The sequence below is a fragment of the Chrysemys picta genome, chromosome 25 (assembly GCF_011386835.1).
Source record: "Chrysemys picta bellii isolate R12L10 chromosome 25, ASM1138683v2, whole genome shotgun sequence".
Taxonomy (NCBI): Eukaryota; Metazoa; Chordata; order Testudines; family Emydidae; genus Chrysemys; species Chrysemys picta.
The window spans coordinates 14,697,467-14,722,743 of NC_088815.1; the positions used below are offsets into that span (position 1 = coordinate 14,697,467).

At 58.7% G+C, this 25,277-nt stretch overlaps 1 protein-coding gene across 1 annotated transcript in view; it reads left to right on the forward strand.

Moving 5' to 3' along the window:
* The window catches only part of MEF2B (myocyte enhancer factor 2B), a 33,881-nt gene extending 8,822 nt beyond the window's left edge, over nucleotides 1–25,059 (forward strand). The window contains exons 2-9 of the mRNA XM_024108162.3: nucleotides 13,193–13,272; nucleotides 15,679–15,882; nucleotides 16,378–16,506; nucleotides 16,677–16,857; nucleotides 20,469–20,614; nucleotides 21,511–21,622; nucleotides 21,904–22,012; nucleotides 23,712–25,059. Of these exons, the coding sequence (XP_023963930.2) occupies nucleotides 13,219–13,272; nucleotides 15,679–15,882; nucleotides 16,378–16,506; nucleotides 16,677–16,857; nucleotides 20,469–20,614; nucleotides 21,511–21,622; nucleotides 21,904–22,012; nucleotides 23,712–24,024 (1,248 nt within the window). The 5' untranslated portion in view covers nucleotides 13,193–13,218 and the 3' untranslated portion in view covers nucleotides 24,025–25,059. The remainder of the gene's footprint in view (nucleotides 1–13,192; nucleotides 13,273–15,678; nucleotides 15,883–16,377; nucleotides 16,507–16,676; nucleotides 16,858–20,468; nucleotides 20,615–21,510; nucleotides 21,623–21,903; nucleotides 22,013–23,711) is intronic.
* Nucleotides 25,060–25,277: the final 218 nt, after the last annotated feature.

Here is a 25,277-nt window from a genome sequence, read left to right on the forward strand (position 1 = left end):
CCACCCTTGCTAGACACCAGACTCATGTCTGTCACGTCCTGGTCTCCTCAGTAGGTGGGGAGCATTTCAATGGACAACCAAATAGCTGAGAGTTTTCTGCTGAAGATGGTGCCGTGTTATTTTGATAGGAGCTGTGGGATTCCGCAGGCCTTGAATTACCCTCCTGGCTGTTTTCGCTGCAGTTAGTTAGTTACCGCAGTGGATAGAGAGGGGCTTGGTGTCTCGCATCCATTCCTAGAGACGGGACTCCCTTCCTTTCTATTCTTGTGGTTTACACAGTTTTTCTCTAGTGGTTTCCTGCAGAAGAGCTGCTGGTTTTCTCTTTGTTGTTTTGTTTGTTTTCACGCCAGAGGTGGCTTTGTTTCAATATCCTGCTTTTCCTGGGTGATTCTGCTAAAGCTCCATGCTCGGCAGAGGAAAAAACCTGCCACCCACTAAGGGATTGGGATTAAAGATAAATAAAAACCTCCCCAGGCCCAGACAGGGCCCCCAGCTCCTGTGGGGATGTAGAGTCCAATTCAGTGTTGCCTTCACCTTGCACAATCATTCACACCAGTGCAAAATGCTTCCGGTCTGATCTGAAAACCGGTTACCCCCACTTTGCACTGGTGTAAATTGTGGGTAAATCAAGGATGAATTGGGGCCCCCAAATCCCCTGAAAATATAGGCTCTGACTTTTGTTTTGAAAGGTGACTGGGGATTTTGTCTGCCTACGTTTTTTGGACACCCCGGATGGGACAGCTGTTCAATGCTGAGCACCTGCCCCTCAAAACTCAGGTGGCTCGAGCTTGGCATCCAGACATCAAGGTGCCCCAAAATTGACGAGTCATCAGTAAATATTTTGGCCACGTTTTCTGTCACCAAACTATGCAGCAGTGTGCGGGGGCTGCCCAGGGCCTGAGCTCTTTGCTAAACTCTTCACAGGACCCTATCTAGGTTGGGGAGGCTGAGATCTGGGGGAGATTGGATAGGAGGTCTGGATCCGAGTGAAAGCTGTTGAACTGGGCAGCTTGGGCTGCCGTGCTGGGTTCACTCAAACTTGACACAGAGGGTGGCAATGCCCCAAGGACCACAGCTGGCATCACAGAGCCCACAAATTCCTGTGGATCGAACCTGTGGCGCTTTGTCCATTATGGTCACCACAACGTGAGCAGGGTTTACATCCACAGAGAGTCCCTGGCTTCGCGCCGTGCTACGTGTGACATTAGGACTTTGCTGCAACGCATGGAAAAACATTGCTCCTCAGGGGGCTCGGGTGCATCTCACAGCACTAATTAGGGCTTCGGATAGGAAGTTTACACACTCTGCTGCGATGCAAATGACCCATAAATGTGCACTAGATCTTCAGAGTTAATATTAATCCTCGTGGCAGCAGCAAGGCCATGGAGTGACGGGTTGCGAGTTTCGGGACTCCTACGATGTTTCCCCTGCCCTGTAGAGCAACATTCAGAACGAGGGGCAGAAGGCCTTGGAGATGGGGCACGACTGTGTGTGAAGAGCTGGGGGGGGTGCGAGAGAGCACGCAAAAAATACAGAGCACATGAGAGTTAGCTCTGGTCAATGGACCTGTCAGCACGTGGGGGGTTGTGGGGGCACGTCGATCAGAATCACGTCTGCATTTAACATCAGCTGGTTCGAACTGAGGTTGGACATTGGGTTCCAGCGGGGGCTCAGGTGGAGTGGAAGCCGGGGGACCATGGGGGCTGGGGTGGCATTCAGTCCCGGATCTCCGTGACCCATGAGGCTATAGAGGGAGCCATGTCCAGCCTTTTCAAGCTTCATGGATTTGCACCGAGCTGTGTGGGGCAGCGGGGTGGAGCGAATGGTCCCTCCTGCTGCATGGGACACTCAGGAAAAAGTGAATCTGCTCTTTGCAGTTTGCTGAGTCAGCATCCTGCCTTCAGGTTGTGTTCAGCCACTTAGAGGAAGTTCTCAGGAGGTAATGCTTCCATCTTCCGCTCTGTTGGCTGGGTGTGATGTCATTCAATGAGAGCTGGGCGGGAGGAGCTCCTCTGGAGCCAATCTGGAAACAGATTAGCTCTAGCTCAGAGCAGGCCCCGGTTTGTGTAGTTGAATGGAGCCGTTAGGAACCGCCTCCCCAGGTCAACTTTTTACGCCAACTCGCTCAGAATTCCTGCTCCTCCAAATGCACCATGGATGAGCCTTTCTGGAGGGAATTAAATGATGGGTGAGGCCACAGGATAGCATGAAAGCCGCCCTCGCCCATGCCCCCTGTGAGACACCCCCAGCCCTGCGCACACGCCTGTCTCCTGGTGCTGAATTGCACGTTGAACAGAGACGTGCATTGTCGCCAAACCCAGCCCACCCATCTGCTCACACCCCGCTTTGTCCTTTTGCCCCGGCCGTGTTTCAAGGTCACCGTCGTCGATAGGCCTGGCTTCGCGCACAGAGCGGGGGAGGCTGCGGTGAGCGAGCACGTGTGACTGCAGAGCGCTATTGTTATTCTTGGATGGGGCCGGTCCCTGGCTCCTCGGAGCAGTAGCCCTGCAGCCAACACCCTGGGGGACTGTATGTGGCTGTGAAATGGCGCGGCCACAGAGCCCAGACAATGCCTTTTGAAATAGGCTTCCGAAGGGCTGCTCAAACCAGGGCCCGCGGGACGGCTCCATCTGGGGAAGGGGGAAGTGGACAGAGCAGCTAAAAGGAGACGCTCTAGCATATTCTGAGTCTCCAGAGCAGAAGCGATTCAGCTCGCGTCCGGGCTCCATTTTGGCCAAACCCACCGAGGGATTTACGGCCTCTGAGCTCGACTGGAACCGTAGCTGGGCAAAATCAAGCCAACAGCAGGCCCTGCAGCTGTCTGTCTGGTGAAGTGGAAAGCCTCGTCTGCTCCGGGCACAGGGGCTGGGGTAAGCTGCAAGCCCTTAGCGTCGACACGATTTACACGGGTGCAACCCGATAAGCTGCACAGGGGCAAGTGGCACTGCCTTGGTGGGAATCGTGTCTGCACAAGGGGCTTGCATTAGAGTTTTGTATCAGCAGCTTAAGCCCCAGGGCCCGATGCTCAAGTGGTGTCAATCAGTTGGTGCCCTCGTGCAGACCAGGCCTAGGTCTGCTGCACAGAGCTGGGCTGGGAGCTCTGGCGTGTGACTGGCTCGAGAGGTTGGCCTGAGCCGCGGTAGATGGGAGCTTTCATCCCAACTCCGGCACCAACTCCTCGGTGCACTAGTGCAAGGTGCTTCCCCCTCCGTGGGCCTCGGTGAACCCAAGTGCACAAGGGCGAAGGTATTTGTGTCATGCACAAGGGCGCCGGGAAGGTTCTATGACCTTGTAAAGTGCTGCTAACAAGAAGAGCCGAGGCCAGCCTTGGCGTGACCCCATCACACCCTGGGAGTCGCAGGAGGGAGGGGCAGGATTAGGGCTCAGGAATAATATTGGCCCCAGAACAGCTACATCCCAGGGAGCAGGGAACAGGCTTCCCCTCTCCACGTACCTCCGAGCCACAGCCACCTCCTCCCGGTGCGGAGAGGAGAGCTGGTCCCCCGGACCCTGTGCCACTTAGCACTTGCCCGGAGCGTGGCTGCTGTGATGGGGATGGGCTGAGACCCCCCGAGCTCGTTCCAGGCAGGGGCCTCCCATCAGCAGGGAATGATGCTGGGTCTCTAAGACCCCGAGTCTGAAGGTGATAAAAGTGACTTAGAAGCCTAATTCTCATTGAAAGTCAGCAGGACTTAGGGCCTGCCTGCACTGCGGCAGGTGTGACGGCAGCTCGGGCTGGCTGGCGCAGGCCAGCTTTAAGCTAGCTAGCGTGGCTGCCGATAGCAGGAAAGACATGGCCGGTGCGGGCTAGGCACTGAGGATGTACCCACGGTTCCAGCCTGCACACGCCTGTGCTCTTGGGGCTTCGCTGCTGATTTTAGCCCTGCTCGCGCAGGTGTGCTAACCCAAGCCGCAACCACACCTCTGATTGCAGAGTGGAGATACCGGCAGGCTTCTCGGGCGCTTGGGCATTAGCCGCCTCCTTCACTTAAGCCTTGCAATGCTGAGCGGAGCAGTACCGCCGCACCTTTAGCCATCTGGCTGGATTAGAACCAGTGACCAGCCCCATCCCTTCTGTCCCCGCTCCTTGGTACAGTACATTTCACGGGGAGTCTACTCCCCCCCCCCTTCACACTCAGCCTGTCCCTTTCGCACCATCTCTCTTTTCCCCACTGCCTGCCCCGGCCCTGGTCGAATGGCAGCGGCTCAGGGGGCGTAATTTCCAAAGCTGGGGTGCATTGGGGCGAGAAGGAGCTCCCCTCTGACGTAGGGTGACCAGATGTCCCGATTTTATAGGGACAGTCCTGATATTTGGGACTTTTTTAATATGGGCTCCTATTGCCCCCCACCCCCTGTCTGGTCACCCTACTCTGACGTGAGTCGCTCTTTGATTTGCAGCTGGGTAGCCCCCTCCCCCCAAGTCCCCAGTGGCAGCCTCTCTAATGAGGAAGCTGTTTGCCTCGCAGCAGGGGAGAAGAAAGCAATTAGAAGCAGCAGGGTTTCCCCTGGGGCCTATCCCCCACCCCCTCCCCTCACTCCATGTTGCTGCCGAGGGGGTTTACGGAGCTGGGGTCCCCCAGGTTGGGGGACATTCCAGGCACACCTGGGGTCTGGGGCAGAACCTCGCACGCTCCTGCTTTTTCCACACCCACCTTCTTACGTCTTCAATCCCCTCCCTGCCCCATCCCGGCCACAGCACCCCTTCTTCGCCCATGACTCCCAAACAATCATGCCCCCTGCCACTGGCCATCAATGAGCAAGAGTTGGGGGTGGGGGGCTGCTGAGAGGCTCCCAGTGTGCACTGGGATAAGCAAAAGTCTAGGGGGAGAGGCAGTGGGGCTCCCAGGATGCACTGGGGGGAACTCAGTCAGGGAGGTTCTTCGCATTCATTTGGGAGGACTCATGGTCCATTCAATCCATGGCCTCTCTGCTGAGACGGCTCGGTTCGTACCAATGGCAGTCTAGGTGATGCAGGCGCTCCTAGCCTCAGTGAGGGTCCTAGCTAGCCCCTGTCCAATGGGAGCTGGACTGTGATCCACCAGCCCACAGAACAGCATCTGAATGGCGCGAGTTATCCCTGAGCTGGGCAGGACTGGAGGTGAAATGCTCTAAGCCCAGCCACGCATTGAACGCCTGGTGCAGGTATCTGCCAGCCCTCAGAGCTACGGGCTGCCCAGCAGGAGCACGTCTGGAGTCCCTGGCACATCTCCACATCGGTTGACGCTCAGCGGACCCTGCAGCCTGAAAGCCACGGAGCTGATTGAGCTCAGAGGGCAGCTACTCCCAATAATCCGCCGCAGCCCGCTGCCTGGGGAGGGGAAAGGCAGCCCGGGCCTCGGCCCTTCATGCGCAGGATGGGATAATTGCCTGCAGCACTAATGCTGCTTATCTGCTTATCAGCCAGGCAGGCGGGTGAAGCAATTCAAATCTGGAGTGAAAACATCTCCCTCCTTAATACCTGATGGAGCGAAGCCAGCAGGAATCCAGCCTCCTCCCCGGGGCCCACTGGGAAAGTGAACCAGAAACATCACCGCAGTGACCGGAGCTCACCGCAATATTAAAACCATAGCGAAACCTTGGGCCTGCTCCAGACAAGAGGAAGAGGACAATGGAACGAGGAATGATCTTCAGGGGATACCCACTACCTCCCACACTCATGAATGGCCACTCTGGTCTGGTACCCTTCTGCCCAGTGCCAGGGTACCAGCCCAGACCCACCAGCCGCCTGGTATGGCAGGATGGGTGGAAAGGGCAGAGGTTTGATCCCAGGGCGGTGGGACCTGAGGGATGAGCCGCAGATTGTGTGCAGAGTCCTGGCTCTCGTGTCACTGATTGGCCCAGCTGCGCCAGTGAACGCAGGTCCCAGTGTAGTTACAAGGCTGCTGCACGGGGGCTACGGTGCATGGAAACGGGGGGGGGGTGCACTCACTACACCAGGCAGACTGAAGAAGGAAGGGAGAGCAGAGGGGGACGCTGCTCCCCAGGAGAGGACGAGAGCTCTGCCGACTGGGGCTTCCCGAGCGTCCAGCGCGACCCCCTGCCTCTCCCATCAGCTCACACAGGGGTTTGCAGCCAATGCCCGGCACTTTGCAGCTGGTCCTTGGCGCCATGGTGCTGGGACCGCTCATGCTCATGAATGGATTTTTCTCTTCCCCAGGGAAGGGCGACCAGGCCACTGGCTTGGGAGCTGAGAGCCACATTCAGTCCCCAGCTCTGCCCCAGGCTCCTTGTGGGACGAGTCCCTGGGTCCCGCCTGGGTGGTGGGGGTGAGAGCAGGCTGCGGGCCTGGCGGGGGCACTGGGAGGTGCTCAGATCCTCTGACAGGAGGAGCCAGGTCTGCACAGCATTTTGGAGCGAGCCGCCCAGCCTGGGCTGACTGGCGCGGGGACCCGCCAGCGCCTGGAAGCTGCGGCTGGTGCTGGACTGTGGGCTCTGAAGCCGAGGGATGTTGTGGCTCTGGGACCCACCCCGTTCCAAGCGCTGTCTCCACAGCTATGTTCAGAGCACTAGCGCGAGCCCTGCTAGCCCGAGTCTGTCGGCCCGGCGGCTTGCTCCTGAATGCCATGTGGACAACCCTGGAGCGCAAACACCTTGTTTGTTTGAGACCCAGGGTGCGCATGGTGACACAGAACATCTCTGTGAGAGGCAGGCATTGAAACCGGCTCTCCTGACCCCCAGTCCAGTGCCCTCTCCGTCAGGCCACCCTTCCCTGCCCCACTCCCCTGCCTCCGGACCGACTAGCGCCCACCCCCCCACTTCACCCTCCCTCCAGGAGCCAAGTGGTGACTTTGCTTCTGGTGGGAAATCGCCCTTTTCACAGGTTGCCGTGTGTTTTCCTGGTGCACAGGCAGGACCCAACTGATTTCACAAACCTCGGCCCCATCTGGCCTGTTGGGCTAGATCAGTGACACCCCCCAGGCGGCCAGGCCCCACCCCCACTGCCCGTTGCTGCCCGAGCATCCGCGAAGCTGCAGCAAAGCGGCTCCCTCTGCCCTGTAATGAGCTGCTCGGGGAGGCAGCTGATGAAACCAGCCTGCTTGTTGCATGAGCCCTCCCCACCTGTGTTATTCAGTGAATACCCTGTAGGTGATGGGAGCTGGAGGGGGGGGTGGGGAGAGAGATGCAGCGCCCAGGGATCGGGGGCAGGACTGGGATTAAGATCCACCCTCTCCGCTCTTCTTCCTTGTGCCCCTTTAGCTGCCCCGGGTTGGAGCTCAGCTGCTCTTGGCTTTAATTTGCCTCGTCGCTAAATACCCTAGGCCAGGCCCCGTATGGCTCTGCTGAAGTCCAGGGCACGCTGCACTGGAGATCCCGGCGTGGCCCCAGGCCTGCAGCGCTCCTGCTCTCCAGCAACATCCCATCCCTGCGTGGCGGCTGCTGTAACTTCCCCTTTTCTCACTTTAGACTCCACGTCTCCTCCCCCCCTTCTATTCTCAGCCTCGTGCTAGTGACCGCAGCGCTCTTGTTGTGACGCCAGCAGGCTCTGCAGTTGCTGGTGGGTGGGGGGCCAGGGGATGTGACCTGTCGCTCACAGGGCATGGGGTTATTCGAATCCCTTCCTTCACTGGGGGGAGGAAAGCCCTGCCCTGCCCTGCCCTGCCCCACAACAGGGTGGGTGCAGGAAAACCTCTGGGATTTCCATGCCTTGGTGACCTTTAACTCGCTGTGCTGGCCCTTGAGATGGAGGGATTGGTCCTTCCTGAACCCACTGAAAACCAGGCACTATTTGTGTGATTGAATAGAAACATTTATCCAGGGCCTTTATCTCAAAGGATGCCAAGGTGCTTTGCAAGAGTAGCAGGGAGATGCAACCCCCTCTGGGGAACAGCAGAGAGGCGAAGGGAAAGGTTTGGCCAAGGACAGAGAGGCAAAGGCCCAGCGCCCGGGGGGTTGGGATGTCTGTGCAGGGCAGCGCTGTGCCGGGGGGTCAGTTACTTGCCCTACTCGGACTAGAACACTGGGTCCAGGGAGCCTGGGTGGCTCAAGCCTGGGGCCTGATTTCTGGTTGCCTTCTTGTCCCTTTCTACTCTGGTGTCACAAACTGCATCCCCTCTACCCTGTACTTTCTCAGCAATCGCTCTGCCCCTTGATGCTTAGATATCCCACTCCTCCCAACCTGTCCCCATAGCTTATGGCCTGCCTGAGCCTGTGTTAAAGTGACCCACTGGCGCTAAGGGCGGAGGGGGAGATGCAGTTTGATAGGGGAGGAAGGAGGGACCAGCATGCGCAGGGTTAAGTGAGGGGAGAGAGGAAGCCCGGGGTGGGGAGCAGGGGGGAGAATTAATTAGCTGCTGTTACTTTAGATCTCCAGGCCAGATGCTCTCTGAGGCCAGAGGGGCCCTTTGCCATCTCTCCGCAGATGCCACCAGAGTGAGCCCTCCTGAGTGTGTGTAGGTGCTGGCAGGAACGGGGCTTGGAACTGGACCCACTCACCGTGGAGGGTTTTTTACCCTGTGCCTTTGGCCCACAAGCGTATTTAGACCCTGACGGTGATAGGAATGGAGAGCCAGGAGCACGCCGAGCGTATAAACTCGGCCCGGCATCCGGAGCTGACCAGCTCTGCAGGAGACGAGGGTTGTTTGGCTGGGGATGGGGCTTACGGCATTTACAAGCACCCGGCTTGTGGAGCTTAGAACCTGGTGGCTTTGCCTCCTCTTGTGTCCTCCCCCTGCTGGTTCTCCGCCGAGGGGTGGGCTCTCCTGTGACGTTTTAACTCTGCAGGTTCCCTTTGAAAATGGATGTGATGAGGTGACCCCCAGCAATGGCCCGAGAAGAAACATGCCCAAAGCTACTGAGGCTGGCAGGACCCGAGTCCCTCGTTTATGGTGGGATTGATTGTCTTGGTGTGGCTATGCCAACGCCATTATCCTGGTGCAAACGCACTGCAGTAGTGTAAGTGTGGACACCGTGAGTCATGCTGGTGCAAGCCCCACTGGGAACAAAGATAACGGGTTTATGTAATGGCCACCAGTTTGGCCAATCAGCCTTAAGCTTAGCCACGGGAGACTGCAACAGACCTCCACCTCTCTGACTTGGCTCAGAAGGGGACACGTAGCATTGGAGTGAGCTGCAAATGTCACTCGCCTAGACCCGCTCTGAGGGCCGGACTCCCCACGGCCTTGCACCCTGTGCAGCCTGGGTGTAACACGCCACCATTCCTGGCCCGGCACCCTTTGCACCAGTGCAAGCCATTGCACCCAGGCAGGGCGACTGAGAGCCAGGCCCCTTCGCCCTTCGCAAGCAGGAGAAGTAAGTTGGGAACCCTCCTGAAGTTTTCACCAGGGAATATCTGACTCTTTCCGGTAAGTCCCTTCCCACCGGAGCCGGAGGTCCCGAGCGCTGGGGTATTCTCGTCACGCTGGGCATACCTTCGTGTCATGCGTGGGCTGAGGACATAGAGTGGCAGTCAGGTCGTGGGAACTCCAGCATAATTTCCTTCCATAAATTAAAATTAGTTTTGATGAGCTAAATATAGCAGCCGAGGAAGAGGGTAAATGGCCAGGGCTTGTGAGAAGGAAGCGAGATGAGAAATGGCATTTGAGTGAATGAAGGGGCGGTGTGGGATGAGCCAGCCCCACCCAGAGCTTTGGGAAAAGTCCCAGTCGCTGTGCATTCAGGGGAAGGGGGCATGAGTGAATTTTCTGCACAGTGCCTCTGGGGGCTGGGAGCAGAGCTGGGGGGGTTTCAACAAAGGACCATTCCCCTGGGAGTTCTGGCCCTGGAGGATCAGGAGAGATCCCAATCTGCAGACGTCCCCAGATTGAGGGTCAGACTGAGAAGGTTTGGGGAGCTTTTGTACATGGCTCTTAAGCCCAAATTGACCCAGGTCTAAATCCAAAATAGGAAGGAAGGTTTGGAGATGCCTGGAAAAACTGGATACAAGAATCCCTGCCTCCAAGTATCTTCCTGCCAGCTGCACCCTGGTCCTTTCTCTGCTGGTTTCTTCCTTGCATCCCTCCACCCTGTCCCCTGGGGTTAGCAGCAGGTCAGCATGCACAGACTCCTTCCCCCACTTGGGGACAGCCGGTCCACTCTGGCTGCTTTACTTGCCCCGTGGTGGTATATCGGGTCCCAACGCTGGGGGATTTGCTGGGTCTGTCCCCGGACTGTTGTATAGCTGGATAGTATTCTGGGACTCCTGCAGCTCCTCTCCCGGAGTGCCCAGGGGGTCTGGGGTAATTGCCTCGTGGGATGTAAGAAACAGCTGAACGAGGGCAGTTGGAAAGCTCGTGGCTTCCTGGCCATGCTGAAAACCCCCACAAGTGGCACCGATTCAGCTGGACCTAGAATCATAGAAATGCCGGGCTGGAGGGGACCTCGAGAAGTCACCGAGCCCAGCCCCCTGCGCTGAGGTAGGACCAAGTAACCCTAGACCAGCCCTGATAGGTGTTTGTCCAGCTATTCTAAAAACCCTCCAGTGACGGGATTCCACCACCTCCTGGAGAGCCTGCTCCAGAGTTTAATGACCCATGGAGTTAGAACATTTTCCTAATATCGAACCTCAGTCTCCCCTGCTGCAGATAGCCCATTGCTTCTTGTCCTTCCTTCAGTGGACGTGGTGAACAATCCATCGCTGTCCTCCGTAGAGCAGCCCTTAACAGATTTGACGACTGTTCTCTGGTCCCCCTATCAGGTTTCTTTTCTCCAGACTAAACATGCCAAGGGTTTTTAGCCTTTCCTCAGAGGGCAGGTTTCTAACCCTGTTACCAGTTTTGTTGCTTTCCTCTGGACTCTCTCCAGTTTATCCCCATCTTTCCTAACGCGCAGTGCCCAGAGCTGGACACAGGACTCCAGCAGTGCCGACAATGACCTCCCGTGTCTTACAGCTGACACTTCTGTGACTACACCCCAGAATATCAGCCGTTCTCCTAGCTGCATCGCATTGCTGACTCATATTCAATCTGTGATCCACTGGAACCCCCAGCTCCCTGTCAGCAGTGTGACAACCCAGCCATTCTGGAGTTGTGCGTTTGATTTTTCCTTCCTAAGTGAAGTGAATTTCATCTTGTTGATTTCAGACATTTCTCGAATTTGTCAAGATCATTTTGAATTCTAATCCTGTTCTCTGAATACTTGCACCCTTCCCACTTTGGTGTCAGTTGCAGATTTTACAAGTATAATCTCCACTTCATTATGCAAGTCATTAATGAAAGTATTGAGTAGTAGCAGAGCCAGGCCCGACCCCTGCAGCACCCCACTAGATACACCTCCCCATTTGACAGTGAGCCATGGATAACTACTCTTTGAGTGTCTTTCAACCACTTCTGCTCGCACCTTTATAGTCATTTCATCTAGACCAGTGGTTCTCAACCAGGGGTACATGTACCCCGGGGGTACACAGAGGACTTCCACAGGGTACATCAATGCATCTAGATACTTGCCTAGTTTTACAACAGGCTATAAAAAAGCACTAGAGAAGTCAGTACAAACTACAATTTCAGACAGACGTTGACTTGTTTATACTGTTCTGTATACTATCCACTGAAATGTAAGGACAGTATTTATATTCCAATTGATTTATTTTATAATGAAGCAATTTGTCAGTACTAGTGTGGCTGTGACACTTTTGTATTTTTATGTCCGATTTTATAAGCAAGTTGTTTTTAAGTGAGGTGAAACTTGGGGGTACGTGAGACAAATCAGACTCCTGCACGGGGGACAGTCGTCTGGAAAGGTTGAGAGCCGCTGATCTACACCTCATTTCCCTAGTTTGCAATGAGACTGTCATGACCTGCGCTCTCGCCCTTCCCCCCAGCGTCATAACCAGCTGCTACAGCCAACGCTCCCTGGCAGCGGCTGCATCTGGACGCCAGGGGCTTGTTAGGGGTACTTGCAATCCCTCTTCTGCTTCAGCGCTAGCCAACTGGACCCATGGAGCCAGAGCTGAAACCGGTTTGGTCCTGTGTACACTAGCGCTTTGGCCACTTTCAGCACCACTTCCTGGGATTCATCACTGTAACACATCGATTTCTTAGTGTGGGCCAGGACCTTCACTGCAATCAACTCACACCAGGCTCACTACCAGGGACCTACTTAATGGAGTTGACAAGATTTCAGGACCCAGGAGTCCTGTCGGAGTTAGTCATATCCTAGGGGGGATATGAAAGAAGAAAAGGCTCCCTGTTCTTCGGGGCAGCAAGGAGATTTGGGGTCTCTCTCTCTATTCTGCCCTTCCTGCCCCCCCACCCATCTCTCGCAAACACACACTATGAAAGAAGTGGGTGGTTTGCATTTTACAACTTCTCATGCAACCACTTCCTGACCCGAACATGTCTGAGGTCAAATTTAGTCTGTATGTGAAAAAAAAAAAAAAAAAGTTGCTTAAAAAATTATAACACCCCCCCACTCCCACAACCTAAAAACATCCCCTTTGTCCTATGGAGAAACCCCCCAGCCAGGTCAGCGTTCCTGTGTAACTGCTCGCCAAATAACCCAGACCCAGGAGTCAGGAAAGCAAATCTGCAGATCATTTAGTGCGGCTCTTGAAGGAGCACACGGCTATTTTATACCGGGGCTGGAATTTTGAAATGCAAAGATTCCCCCTTCTGTCTGAATGGGGGACTCTGGGTTAATAGGGCAGAGGCATTTTCAACTGCCTAGGGGATTTAGGTGCCCAAGTCCCACTGACTGTAACAGGCATTGGGTGGAGTTGCGCGAGATGCCCTTGGAGACCCTCGCCTTGTGGGGTTGCGGGATCGACACAGCTGGTTGTACATTGCCAATTATTTTATGAGAATTTTGAAAAACGAAATAGTTTTTTGTCAAAATTCCCCAAGAAACATTTTCCATTTTTTGATGAACTGAAAATCGTTTTTGGATAAAATTTTTGGTTTCTATTTTTTCATTGAAAAAATTCATCAAAAGTGAATTCCCCCCCCCAAAAAAATGTCCTCTTTCGTGAACTCCATTGCCGGCTCGCTCTGGCGCGGGGCAGAGCGTTCTGGGCCTCCAGCCCAGAGGTGGATGGATCCAAGGTGTCTTGGCCTAGGAGCTGGTTCTCTTGGGGAGCTGTGTTAACCCCAGAATCACCTTCTCCACCCAGGTCAGGTTTGGATTCAGATCTGAGCCCCCACCTTGTGGCCCAATGATACCTGGATCCTGGGTTCTTAGCCCTATTTGCGAAGCCTGTCTAATGCTCAGTGGGCTGCAATCAATGCAGACGCTTCAGGAACCATTTCTTTCTCTCTTCCAGCATCCCCTCAAAACAAGCAGTAAAAAATGGGCCGGAAAAAAATACAGATCAGTCGAATTTTGGACCAGCGCAACCGTCAGGTAAGCCCCAGCCCCAGGCCCATCCAGAAACTGGTCTGGGGAAACACCGGAGAGTCAATATCGAGGCTGGGCAAAGGGGTTTGGATTCAACTGTGGGGAAAGGTGCAGGCTTGTTGTCGCGCGCACAGAGGCAGAGCAAACTGCTCCTGCACCCCGTCCCTTAGGCACCGGGCCTCTGGCCCTGCCCGGCAGGAACCCCCAGTGAGATGCTCAGGCTCTGTCACTCCAAGGCCTGGACACTAGCATGGACTCTGCACGCTCATTTGGCAACTAGCCCCACAACCATCAGACGGGGCAATGTCCAACCCTACCAGCCGAGAGCAGGATTGGAGGCAGGGAACGAGGGGAGATGCACCACAGTGCCCTGAGCCAGCCCGTTCCTCAACCTGGGGCTGCGCTTGACCCAGCTACCTAGCGGTAGCAGCCCCCATAGGCTGTTCCCAATGCACTGCAGCCTCTTGCCCGGCGCGTGTTACGCAGGGTTGGCCCAGGATGTGACCCGGGTTGTTATACCAGCCAGTGTGGCGGTGCATCTCCTCGAGCGCTGTGAGGAGCATGCAGCGTGCACGGTGCGTCAGCCCTGCTCGCGTGACCTGAGGGCCATAAAGGCTGCAGGCAGCACGACAGCCAGTGACGCAGCGGGGCAGAGGTTTGCCTGGCAGTTCAAAGGCAGTGGGCACCGTGCCACCAATGCTATTCCAGAGCGGCGTCTGGAGAATGCCTCCCAGAGAGCTCAGTTATGTGCCTAATGAGAGATGATATTTATAATGGAGCTGAGAAGCCACCAGCAGCAGCCGGCTAGCAGGAGAGGCAAGAATTTAGCCCTTTCGTTGAGCATGGCTGCTCCAGGTTCTGCCAGGCTGCATTCTCCCAAGGACAGTGTCCGTTCTGGGCAAGGGCTGGGGCAGATAGGCACCCAGAAGTTCATCTGCTTAACTGAAATAGCTGCACCTCCGGGTCCGCCTGCCTCAGCGGCCCCAGCGCCAGGTGGGTGTGAAAGGCTCCCCCTGTCGCGGGTATAAATGGCTTCGCGAGGAGCAGGGCGGTGGAGAACCGCACCCAAGGTTCGAGCTGGTTGGGAATTTTTCAGTGAAACGAGTTTTTGATGGAAAATGCCGTTTGTGCCGAGTGGCTAGCGTTCCCCCCCCGCCCTGCCCAGGGTCTCCATTCGGGAGATGCTTCGCGAGCTCGGGGAACAGTCACAACACCCTCCTGTAACCCGCCCCTCTGCCCATGCCCGGCATGGAGTCTGCACAGTGACAGAAACCGCGACCCTGCTGGCGGAGTTGGGTGGTGGAATTCCAGGCACAGGAAGGCCTCTGAGCTGCTGCCCGGGCTGGCATTGGCCAAGGATCGGGGAAGGGGATGTTAGAAGGAGAGAAGAGGAGTCAGGAGGAGGCGGGTTGCAGGATCCTGGTGGGCTGCTGGGGGAGGGCACTAAGCAGCCGAGGTTCAGATCTGATAGGTCCAGGCTCACAGCTGGTGCAAGCTGTGCCCACTGGCACGGGCACCAAACGCCCATGTGCCCTAGAGCTCTGATCCACTGAGAGCATCGCTCTGCTGGACGCAGTGCATGTCAGCTCTTAGAATGGGCTGCGGAACAGCTGCCCCCTTCAGTGCATCCGTGAAGGGCCGTGTTGCAGCCAGGCCGGGATCATACAGGGACTGCGGGGCCTTGGCTGCACTAGGAGAAAGGGTGTGTTCTGGCCGTGTGACAGGCGACTCGTGGTCACTAACCCCCGGGACGACCCTAGTGTGGAGAAGTCTGCAGGTCCCACACCCATTGCTGCATGGGGTAAAGCCGCCCTTCCCCCTAGGGCTTGCCTCACCCTGCTAGCGCTGCAAACTGCCTCGTCTACACTAGGATCTTACCATCGGTTCGCTGACATGGTAAAAATAGTCCTCGTGTGGCAGTGTCGTGTGCGTGTGGTCACAGCAGTTGTGCAAACTGGACACGCCGTGGGGGTGTGTGAAGCACTCACCAAGGGTAGGCTCAGGCTAAGCGCCGAGCGCTGAATTTAGTTCAGTGCTCTGAGGTCGGTGCTAATTATACTCCCCTGACGGCGGGTCCTGTGTTGTCGCCCACACACGCACAGGGCCAGATTTTCAGACGCGCTTCCCACGCTGGGCGTCAGGCCGCTGAGCGCCTGCATCCCGATGGGAGCAGCCGGGGGCCGAGATGCCTACTGGCGGTTGAGGTCTGTGGAAGGTGTGGCCATGGCTGGGGGTGCCCAGCACCTGCGGATCTGGCCTGGATATGTCCTGCCACTGCGCCCCGGCAGGGTAGCATTGCTGTGACCTCTCTCCAGTCAGGGTGTCAATCTGTAGGCGAGTCTGGCCCAGCCATCTGCAGGGCCGGCGCTCCGGCACCTTGCGCTGGCCCTGAGCCCTGTGCCCTCCCCTCAGGTGACCTTCACCAAGCGCAAGTTCGGGCTGATGAAGAAGGCCTATGAACTGAGCGTGCTGTGCGACTGCGAGATCGCCCTCATCATCTTCAACAGCACGAACCGCCTCTTCCAGTACGCCAGCACCGACATGGACAAGGTGCTGCTCAAGTACACGGAGTACAGCGAGCCGCACGAGAGCCGCACCAACTCCGACATCCTGGAGGTAACGCCGCCCGGGGGGGGGCCTGCAGGGCAGAACTGACGCTGCTTCCAGGGCAATTAGACAGGCAAAGCAGCAAAGCTGCTGCTGGCCAGCCTCTGCAGGAAACGAGTTTTGCAGCGTCTCAGCCCAGATCCTAGCGGACAGGTGACCACTGGCAGTAACTGACCCTCCCCTTGCTGACAGCCCCGGCAGAGAGGCCGAGGGGGGAGAGGGCTTGGAGACCGAACTGCGAGGGGGCAGGCAGGGAAGGACACAGTTGCACCCCACATGCCCCTCTTGTCCCAAGGCAAAGCCTGAGCGGGCAGGGAGCGGGAGGCTGGGGGGGAGTGGGAGCAGCTGCTGTATCTGTGCCAGGGTCTGGGGGGAAGGAAGCTGTGAGGGGTGTGGGGTGTGAGGGGCGGGGCAGGGCAAGGAGACCCTGGGCCCTTCCCCCCGCAATGCCTGCCAAGGGAATCCCGGCTGGACCTCCTCACTCACGGGCTCCCTCCCTGCCAGACGCTGAAGCGGAAGGGCCTGGGGCTGGAGAGCCAGGAACTGGAGCTGGACGAAGGGCTGGACCCCATGGAGAAGATCCGGAAGCTGAACGAGGGGGTGGACCTGACGGTGGCGCGGCCCAGGCTCTACGTGAGTGGCTGGATCCCCCTTCCCCACACAGGGGGTTGAGACCATGGCGATGCCTTGGCGTGGCCACGATCCACCCAGTGCCCTTCCCCCACCCACAGGGCTGCCTGGCAAGGCAATCCCCTCCCCCAGGGCCCCACTGTGACCCCCACATCCTTGCTCTCCCTTTGCAGTCATCAGCCCCTCCGGCCAGCCACGAAGCGGCCTACGCGGGCACACCGCCCTCTGGGAGCGACGGAGGGCTCAGCAGTGCCAATGGGTCCCCGCAGCACCAGAGCCGCCTGCCTGTGTTCAAGTCGCCAATCCCCAAGCACGGCCAGCCTTCGGGGCGCTCCCCGGGGCCACTGCCACCAGGTGAGTTCTCCCCGGGTGGCCAGGCATGGGCAGAGGAAGGGGGGGCTTGGCCACGGAATCCAGGGTGTGTATGTGGGGGGGGCTCGGCCACGGAATCCAGGGTGTGTATGTGGGGGGGGCTCGGCCACAGAATCCAGGGTGTATGGGGGGGGGGGGGGGCTTGGCCCTGGAATCCCGGAGGGGGGGGGGGCGTGGTTTGGCTTCTAGAGGCAGCATGTGCTCAGCAGCGCCCCCTTCAGGTTGACGCAGGAGCCAACATCCAATGAGTGTTACCCAAGCTTTGCCCTTCTGCAGTGGCCTGTGGTAACAGGCGAGTGCCCAGGGCCTGGATCTCCCCTGGTTAAAGAAGCTGGTCAAACCCAAAGGTGTCCTGGTCTAGCGGCTAGAGGAGCTGGGGCCCTGTAGTCAGGACTCTTGGGTTCTATTCCCAGTTCTGCCACTGACTCGCTATGCGATCGTAGGCGAATCTCGTCTCCCTCCGCACCTCGGTTTCCCCGTCTGTACCTTGGCGGATCACGACCCTGCCTCGGGCGGAGAGCAGCCATTCCGCTGCGTGGAGGATTTCAACATCTTGGAGTCTGGTTTCATTCCATTTTGGAACAAAAGCTAAAAATGTTGGAATTCTCTGTGAAAGGGAGTGGAGCCCTGGCTGCGGGGCAGTCTGCCTGGCTGGCTACCCGGGAGTCACCGACCCTGGGAGGCCTGGGAGCCCAGTCTGCTGAGAAGCCGTGGGCTTGAGAATCAGGCTTCCAGGCCCTCCCGTGTCCGCTCGCTGTCAGCCTGCTAGGAGCGCTGCCGAGGAGCCCGGCCGCTTTCCATTAGAACTTCGCTGAAATTGAACCAGCTCCGTTAAACGCTTTGATTCTGACAAACTGGCAGGTTCCGAGGACAAAGTGTCTTGTTGGAACTTTTCCGACCGGCTGTAATCCCGACCTTTGCAGCCCGCTGGGGGATCCTGAGCTGGCCGGCGCTAGGGACGGGCACAGAGTTTATTACTGTAGCTTCTCCTGGGTAATTAACAAGCTCAAAATGTGGACAGCGGGGATGGGCTAACCTGCAGTCAGTCTGCAAAGCGACTGTGAAAATGGCCCCATCGCACTCCACACAGCTGCTTCCTGTGTTTTGCTGAGTCATGAGTGCTGATTTTATGCACACTCACAGGCATGCACCTGCACACTCACAGGCATGCACCTGCACACTCACACTCACAGGCAAGCACAAGCACCCACCTGCACACACACACACACACACACACAAACAGACACACACACACATGCGTGCACACACACGGATGCATTTCTGCTAGTGATGGGCATTTCCCAGCTTCCCTGCGTTTTGGGTGGGGTTTGAAATCTGCCCTGTGATCAGGATCTCTCCAGCTCAGAGGGGTGAGCAGGGCCGGGTGGGGGACAGATGGAAACCTCAGTCGCTCAGTGCAGTCGGGCTCAGCAGTGACTGTCAGCTGGAAAAAGTGACTGAGGATGACCAGTGGAAACTCCCCAGGCGTGGGGGTGAGGGAAAGGGGGGGTGGGTGACGAAGGTGTTGGTGGGTAACATGTGGCTTTGCTTCGGCCGCGTAAGGCTGGAGCCGGAACTCTGTGGGCGGGGCTTGTGTGATCTGTGCAGGGCCCTCGCTGCGCAGGGGGGAGGCCTGGAATGAGCGCCGAGGAGATTTCCAACCACCCAGCCTGTGGCAGGGGCGCCGACTGGGCCGCATCGCATTGCGCTTTCCCCACGCCGCCCTGCCAGCCCTCGGCCCTGGTCTGCAGGGGTCCAGCCAGCCACCCCTCTGCGCTGGGGCTGCCAGCCAAGAGGACAGTCCTGATGTGGATTCTTGTCTCTGGGTGCTGGATTGAGACCCCCAGAGCCTGTCAACCAGCCGTGACAGCGGGGCCCTGCTGCACCCCAGACCCTCTCCTCTGCCTGGGTCATGGGGGCAGCTGCTGGGGGGTTCACCCCGGCTCCTGCTGCCCTCTGTTCCCAAGAGCAGCTCTCTCTATCTTTCCGTGTGTTTGTTTGCCCTGGGGAGATGTGTGGGGAGTGACGCCCTCTGCCACTGCAGGGCCCCATCGCCCCTGGGCAGGTGAAGAGGGGGTAGCAGCTCCCAAAGCAGCCTGCATGCAGGGCTCAGGGGGGATAAGGAGGAACGGGCGACAGAGAGCGGGCACTGTTGCCCATTCTACGTGTGTGCGTGTTGGGCGGGGGGGTTGCCACCCGTGGGAAGCCAGAGATCCTGGGAATTGCTGCCATGGGGATGTAGCGCCAGCCTGCTGTTAGTCCTGCCCGCTGAGCAGGGCTGCGAGTCCCAGGCTCAGAGCCCACATTAGCAAATCGTTTCCGTTCCTTGCTGGCGGCGTCATGTCCCCCACACCTGACCCTGGCGTCCCGGCCACAGCCCAGGTGCAGTGCTGCTCGGAGGAGCCCCAGGGCCCGGCCTCTCGCAGGAAGTGGGTTTGCAGTCACAGAAGCAGAGGAGGTTTCCGCCAAGCTCCCCGCTCCCTCCCCTCACACACTTCTTAGATGAGTGGCCCTGCTTTCAGGCGCCGCTCCGGGAACCCAGGGCTTTCCGACCTGGCTCGGCCAAGAGACGGCGTCCTCTTCCTCCCAAAGGGCCACTTCTGCTATCTGGACTGGGACTCCCAGAATCCTTTGCTTCCCAAGGATGGCGTTCACCTCTGTGCAGAGGCCTGGCACAGGGCCTGGGCACTATTGAAGTCCTGCCTATGCTCCTTGTGCCAGCCCCAGTATCACTAACCCCAAGCATTCAACAATGTTGAATCATGAGATTGGCTTAAAAATCATGAGACTTTTCAACCGGTGATTCATGGGGGTAAGGGGTGTTCTCTCTCTGAACCCTTGGGCTGCGTTTGGCTCACAATTCCCAGCTTCTCTCCACAGGCAGCAGGGCAAGACATTTTATATTTTTTTTAAGGAAAGCTGAGAGCCTCACCTAATCCCCTGACTCTGGGAGCTGGGGCTTTAAGAAAATGACCACGTCTTGCGAGACTCCAGAGTTGGCAGCTCTGCCACCTTCCTAGGTTGTTTTGTAACCAATCCTCTGCTCAAGTGGCATCTCTTCTCTGATGGAGGCTGGATGTGACAACAGCTGGGGACATAGAAATGTAGCTATGAATTAAACACGACCCTGCTCCGAAGGCGATCTCTCCAGCCACGCCCCACATACAAGGTCGTCGCCTCCAGTGCACTTGAGCTCACCTCTGACAGGGTGAATTTACCTCCAGACTTGTTATCGTTATGATTGCGCATAGGAAGCGCGCTGTGCCAGGTGCTGTACATACCCAGAGGGATAGCTCAGTGGTTTGAGCATTGGGCTGCTAAACCCAGGATTGTGAGCTCAGTCCTTGAGGGGGCCACTTAGGGATCTGGGGCAAAATCAGTACTTGATCCTGCTAGTGAAGGCAGGGGGCTGGACTCGATGACCTTTCAAGGTCCCTTCCAGTTCTAGGAGATGGGATATTTCCGTTAATTAATTTAAATTTATGCTGTTCCTTATCTCAGACTCCAGTGCAATCACTTGCCATTCCCTGAGCTGGGCTTTCACCCCAGTGCTTCCCAGATGCAGTAACCTTTGCCTGCTTCTCCCTGCCCAGGCCTTGGCTACCCTCTCTTCGCCCATGGCAACCTGAACCGAGCCCTGGCTACCAAGACCCCTCCCCCGCTCTACCTAGGGGCAGACGGCCGCAGGGTGGATGTCCACAGCAGTTTGTCCAGCGCCAGGAGCAATCTGACATCAGCGGTAAGTGCCACTCTCGGTGCGTCCGGTGACAAGGGTCTAGGAAGGGTCCCTCTGAAATACAGCCGCCGGTGAGAGCCTGTAGTTAATAAATGAAAGCCCTTGAGAACTGCCCGCTGGGCTACAGCTCCCCTCACCAGCCATGCAGCAGGGCCCCGGCGGGCACTGCAGGAGGCTCCGGGAGGAGCAGCACAAGGTTGTCATGGGGGTAGCGGAGGGGGAAGGAGGCCACTGTTCTGAGATCTCAGGAGGCTCCAGCCAGGCTACGGCTCTGTGAGGGGGCAGATCAGGAGTCGCTCCAAGGGCGTGGGTGGATTGCACCAGCACTGGGCGGGCGAGTGAGAGGAGAACCTGCCCCACTGCGTGCAGAGGAGTTAGAGCCATGGGGCGGAGGGGGGCTGAGCACTCCCTTTGCAGGGAGTTTAGGGATCCCCAGTTTCTTGGTTTGTACTGTGGGACATGGGAGGGGGAAGGAGCAAGGCTCCCTGGGGAAAGAAAACAGATCTTTGCCCAGCAGCCCCTTCTCTGGGGAGCTTGGAGCTCCGGGGTGAAGAGGGTCAGGGATGAAACCGTGGCTTTGAAAGAGCCCAGAGTTGGGGGACGTAGTTCACACTCACTCATTTGCACACACAGTGTGCAGGCACACGCATGCCAGGTGCACACTCACCCAGCCACATGCACAGCCAGATACACGTGCCCAGTCATGCTCACACCAACTCACACGTACATGGTCACACACACCCCCGTCGCGCATGCACTCTCACACATTTCCGGGGGTGAGATGGGAGGGGGCGGGGGGAAACACTCAGGGAGCGATTGCGGGCCAGGGGTCAGAGCGGCGCGTAGGGGAGCGGGGGAAGGACCCGAGCGGGGTGTTTATTGTTTGTTTGTCTCGGCAGCGATCGCTCTACCCCGGCCTGCAGACGGTGAGCCCAGGGCTGCCCGCCGGCAACGGCAGCTTGCCAGCCCCCGGGCTAGGGGGCTTCCCCTTCCTCTCCTCAAGCCAAGCAGGTAAGCCCCGGTGGATAGCTCCTAGCCCGACATCCCCCTCACCCAGTGCCTAGATGTCTCCCCACACCTGGCCAGGGGCTGCATTTCGAATCCCCGTCCCAGAGCTGAGCTGGGCTGTGCTCCTCACTCACTGCATGGCCATGGGGAAGGGAGCCAGATGCCCCTAGAATCCCTCCCTTGGGCTCAGCCCGGGTGTAAACTGGCAGTGGACAAGGAGCTCCCTCCACTTTCACCCGTTAGCCCTTCTCCTCCTGATGTCCCGTCTGCTTTCTCATTGGCAGAGTACGGGCCCGGTGAGGCCTCCACGCACCCCGGCTACCTCCAGCCCAACGCCATCGCCTCCTGGCAGCACCACCGCGACATGGCAGCCTCCGCGCACCTGCCGCTGGGGTAAGAACCACGCCCAGCTCCCAGCCTCGGCCAGGGGGCTGAGCGGGACTTCTCTCCAGGGGGCAGGAGCCCATCCCTTCCCCAGCCTCTCTCCCCACAGGCCAGCAGGGCTCGGTGCAGGGGTTAGATTGTCACGTCTGCATCCCCCCCCCTCCCTTTCCCTATTGCTCTCCCTCCCCCTGCTCCCATCACTGGTCCCCGGTCCCCACAGGGATGGCCAGCGAAGCCCTAGCCCCGCTGGCTCTGAGGGTAAAACCCAGACAGGCCGGGCAGGGCCTTCTCCTCATAGGTTCTGGTGCCACCTGGTGGCAGGAGCTCAGCACAGGCTGGCGAAGAGATTGGTGCCTTCTGCCTGCTGGGGCCCCACCGGGAGTTTGTTACTCCCCACGTTCCGGGCACTGGCAGCCGAACGGAGGGACCTGGCAGCACTGCAGACGGCAGGGGGCAGCTCCACCAGTGGCCGGCTGCAGCTTCCAGTGGGTCTGGCTGCTGTGCTGTGAAGGGCTTGGCCTGGCAGATCCAGGCGCCCTCTCCCTGAACGCAGAGGACAGCGCAGCTCCCCCAGCTTCTCGGCTAGAACGGCCCCAGGGGGAAATTGGACCCACGTCTGCCCCAGGCCCCGAGAGCAGCGACTCTGTGGCAGGGCCCAACACACAACTGTGATGGCAGCTGGGCACGGACGGCCCTGTTCGGGGGTGGGTTTATTTCCAGAGCCCCCAGCTTCCGGGCGAGCCCTGCTCCTGGGAACCCCCCCGCCGCCTTATCCCAGCAGGTCCAGGATGTTTGCAAAGCCTATTTAAAACTGGCTCTGCCCAAGGGACAGTGCCCCACCCCTCCCCGAGCCAGGCTCCCAGCTGCTCTCCCAGGCGCGTGGGTGGGGGAAGCGCTTGGGAACCTGGTGCCCCAGTGGGTTGCACCTTGTGGGCCGCCAGTTCTAATCTAGCTCCGGCCAGGAACAAGGCAGTTGGTGGTGTCTGGCGGCTGCTGGGTGAGACGTGTTTGGTGGAGCTCAGCGTCTCCCTGGCACCAACGCTGCCCAGAGAACTGGCACAAACGGGCCACCCCTATCGGCAAGGGCTGCCGTGGGCAGCAACTTCCTGCTAGAGGCCTGAGAACACTGGCAGGGGGCAGTGTGTGGGAACCTCGGCCCAGGGGGAATAGCGGGCCTTGCCAGCTCGCTGGGCACGTGAGACGTTTCAAAGTGGGTGGGGACGAAAGCAGATCTCCCACTAATCTGGCCTGGGGGGTCACCCTGCTGGTGGCCCTTGTAGAGAGGGAACTGGACCCCTCCCCTCACACACACACAGTTGGTTAGAAGAGGAGCCGCTCCCCAGTGCAAAGCCCAAGTGGGAGCATGTCAGCAGCCCTCATTCCTGAGCCAGGGGATTAAAGGGGGGAAATGCCCCCTGCCCCCACGAGCTGGGGGGCTGGATATTTACAGTCCAATTTCCTGCCTGGGGGGGTGGGAAATGCAGCCAGGAATAAGGGGCCAGTTTTTTAAAGGTCGGCAAACATTTCCCCTGCTCCCCAACCCCAGCCAATCAGGGAGTTCGCCGAGGGTCAGTTCCGGTTGCCTTGGGATGGAGGCAGGCAACCACAGGCCAGCTGCTTGGGGCCGAGAGATCCCCTGGTGGCTTCCTCCTTCGAAGTCTCCCTCTGGCTCCCAGCCTGGCTCACGCCCTCTTCTTTCCTTCCCCAGGGCGGGCGGCAGAATGCTCCCCACCGAAGAGGCAGCCCCGGCCCCCAGCAGCTCGCCCCAGCACCAGGCCATCAGCATCAAATCTGAGCGGGTCTCCCCGGTGGTCAGCTGCAGCTCGGCCACCCCCCAGCACTCCCTGAGCGGCCTGTCCTCCCTCGGCGACGTCCCCAGAGGCCCCGGGGACCCGCCCCAGCGAGACGAGTATGCCAAGGCCTATCACTACCCGCTGGTCCTGTCCCGGCCGCTGGCGGAGGAGCAGCAGGGGGGTGTCCCCATGCGGCGCCCGCAAGTGATGGACGTTTGGCAGAGATAGTGGGGCCGGCTGTCCAGGGTGGGGGGACGCCCGCGCTGTTTGCGTGTACGTACTGGCAGTGGCAGGCCCAGTGTGTGACATGCCTCCTCTTCTGCTTGGAAGCACTTGTACCTTTCTCCTGGGGTTCGCTGCAGCCATGGCTACCCGCAGGGCATGGCTGAGTGCTGGGGCGGGGGGGAAGTCCCAGAACCCCCTGGGCTGTGAGTGCCTGCGGGGAGCCCCCCTCGGTGCCCTGCCCCAGAACCCCATGGGCTGAGAGTGTCCGGGGGGAGCCTCCCTCAGTTCCCTGCCCCAGAACCCCCTGGGCTGAGAGTGCCTGCGGGAAGCCCCCCTCAGTGCCTGGCCCCAGAGCCCCATGGGCTGAGAGTGTCCGGGGGGAGCCCCCTTTGGTGCCCTGCCCCAGAATCCCCTGGGCTGTGAGTGCCTGCGGGAAGCCCCCCTCAGTGCCTGGCCCCAGAGCCCCATGGGCTGAGAGTTTCTGGGGGGGGAGCCCCCTTTGGTACCCTGCCCCAGAACCCCTGGGCTGTGAGTGCCAATGGGGAGCCCCCTCTCTCGGATTGAAATACATCCCTACTCTCTTTCCCTCCAACTCTCTGATTTCATGTTAAATGCATGTTTGGGTGGAAGGTCTGTTCCTCTGAGCTGGGCTGGGACCCCCGTGAGCAAGCCCCTCGCCCTCACCTGCCCCCCACCCTGCTGCTAATGCCCCAGACCAGCTGCAGGTGCCTTGGAAGCTCCAGTCTCTGGCTGAGCTCCAGGTCTGCTCCTGGTGCCCACGTCAACGCCTCCCCCCTTCCGCTAGCGCCAGTGCAGCGCCCCCCGGGGCACAGCCATGGGGCACGCCAGCGCGGACAGGGCAGGCTGGGAAGGTCTGCATTAGATCTGCCCCCCCCCCGTGGTAACGCGGTGCGGGGATTCGGCACAGAGCCAGCCTGTGGGATCCGCAGTGTTCAGGTGCCGCTCGGGGTTATTTTCTATTTATTATGTTGTATCCAGCCACGGGTTCGACCAATAAAGATTTGGGTTTGTCCAGCCCCCCGGTGTGAGCTTAGCGCCCAGGCGGCTGGGATAACACCGGCTGGAAGAACGGCATGTGAGGTGCGTGGGGGGTGGGGTGGGCTTCCTTTCTCCTCCTCCCTCCCCCACAGTCGGGTTAGCAGCACCTGAATGTGGGGGCTGGGGCGGGAGAGGAGGCCAGCGGGGTGCTGACAGCTCTGGGGAGTGTTTGACTGTCACACAGAGCCCCGGGCAGC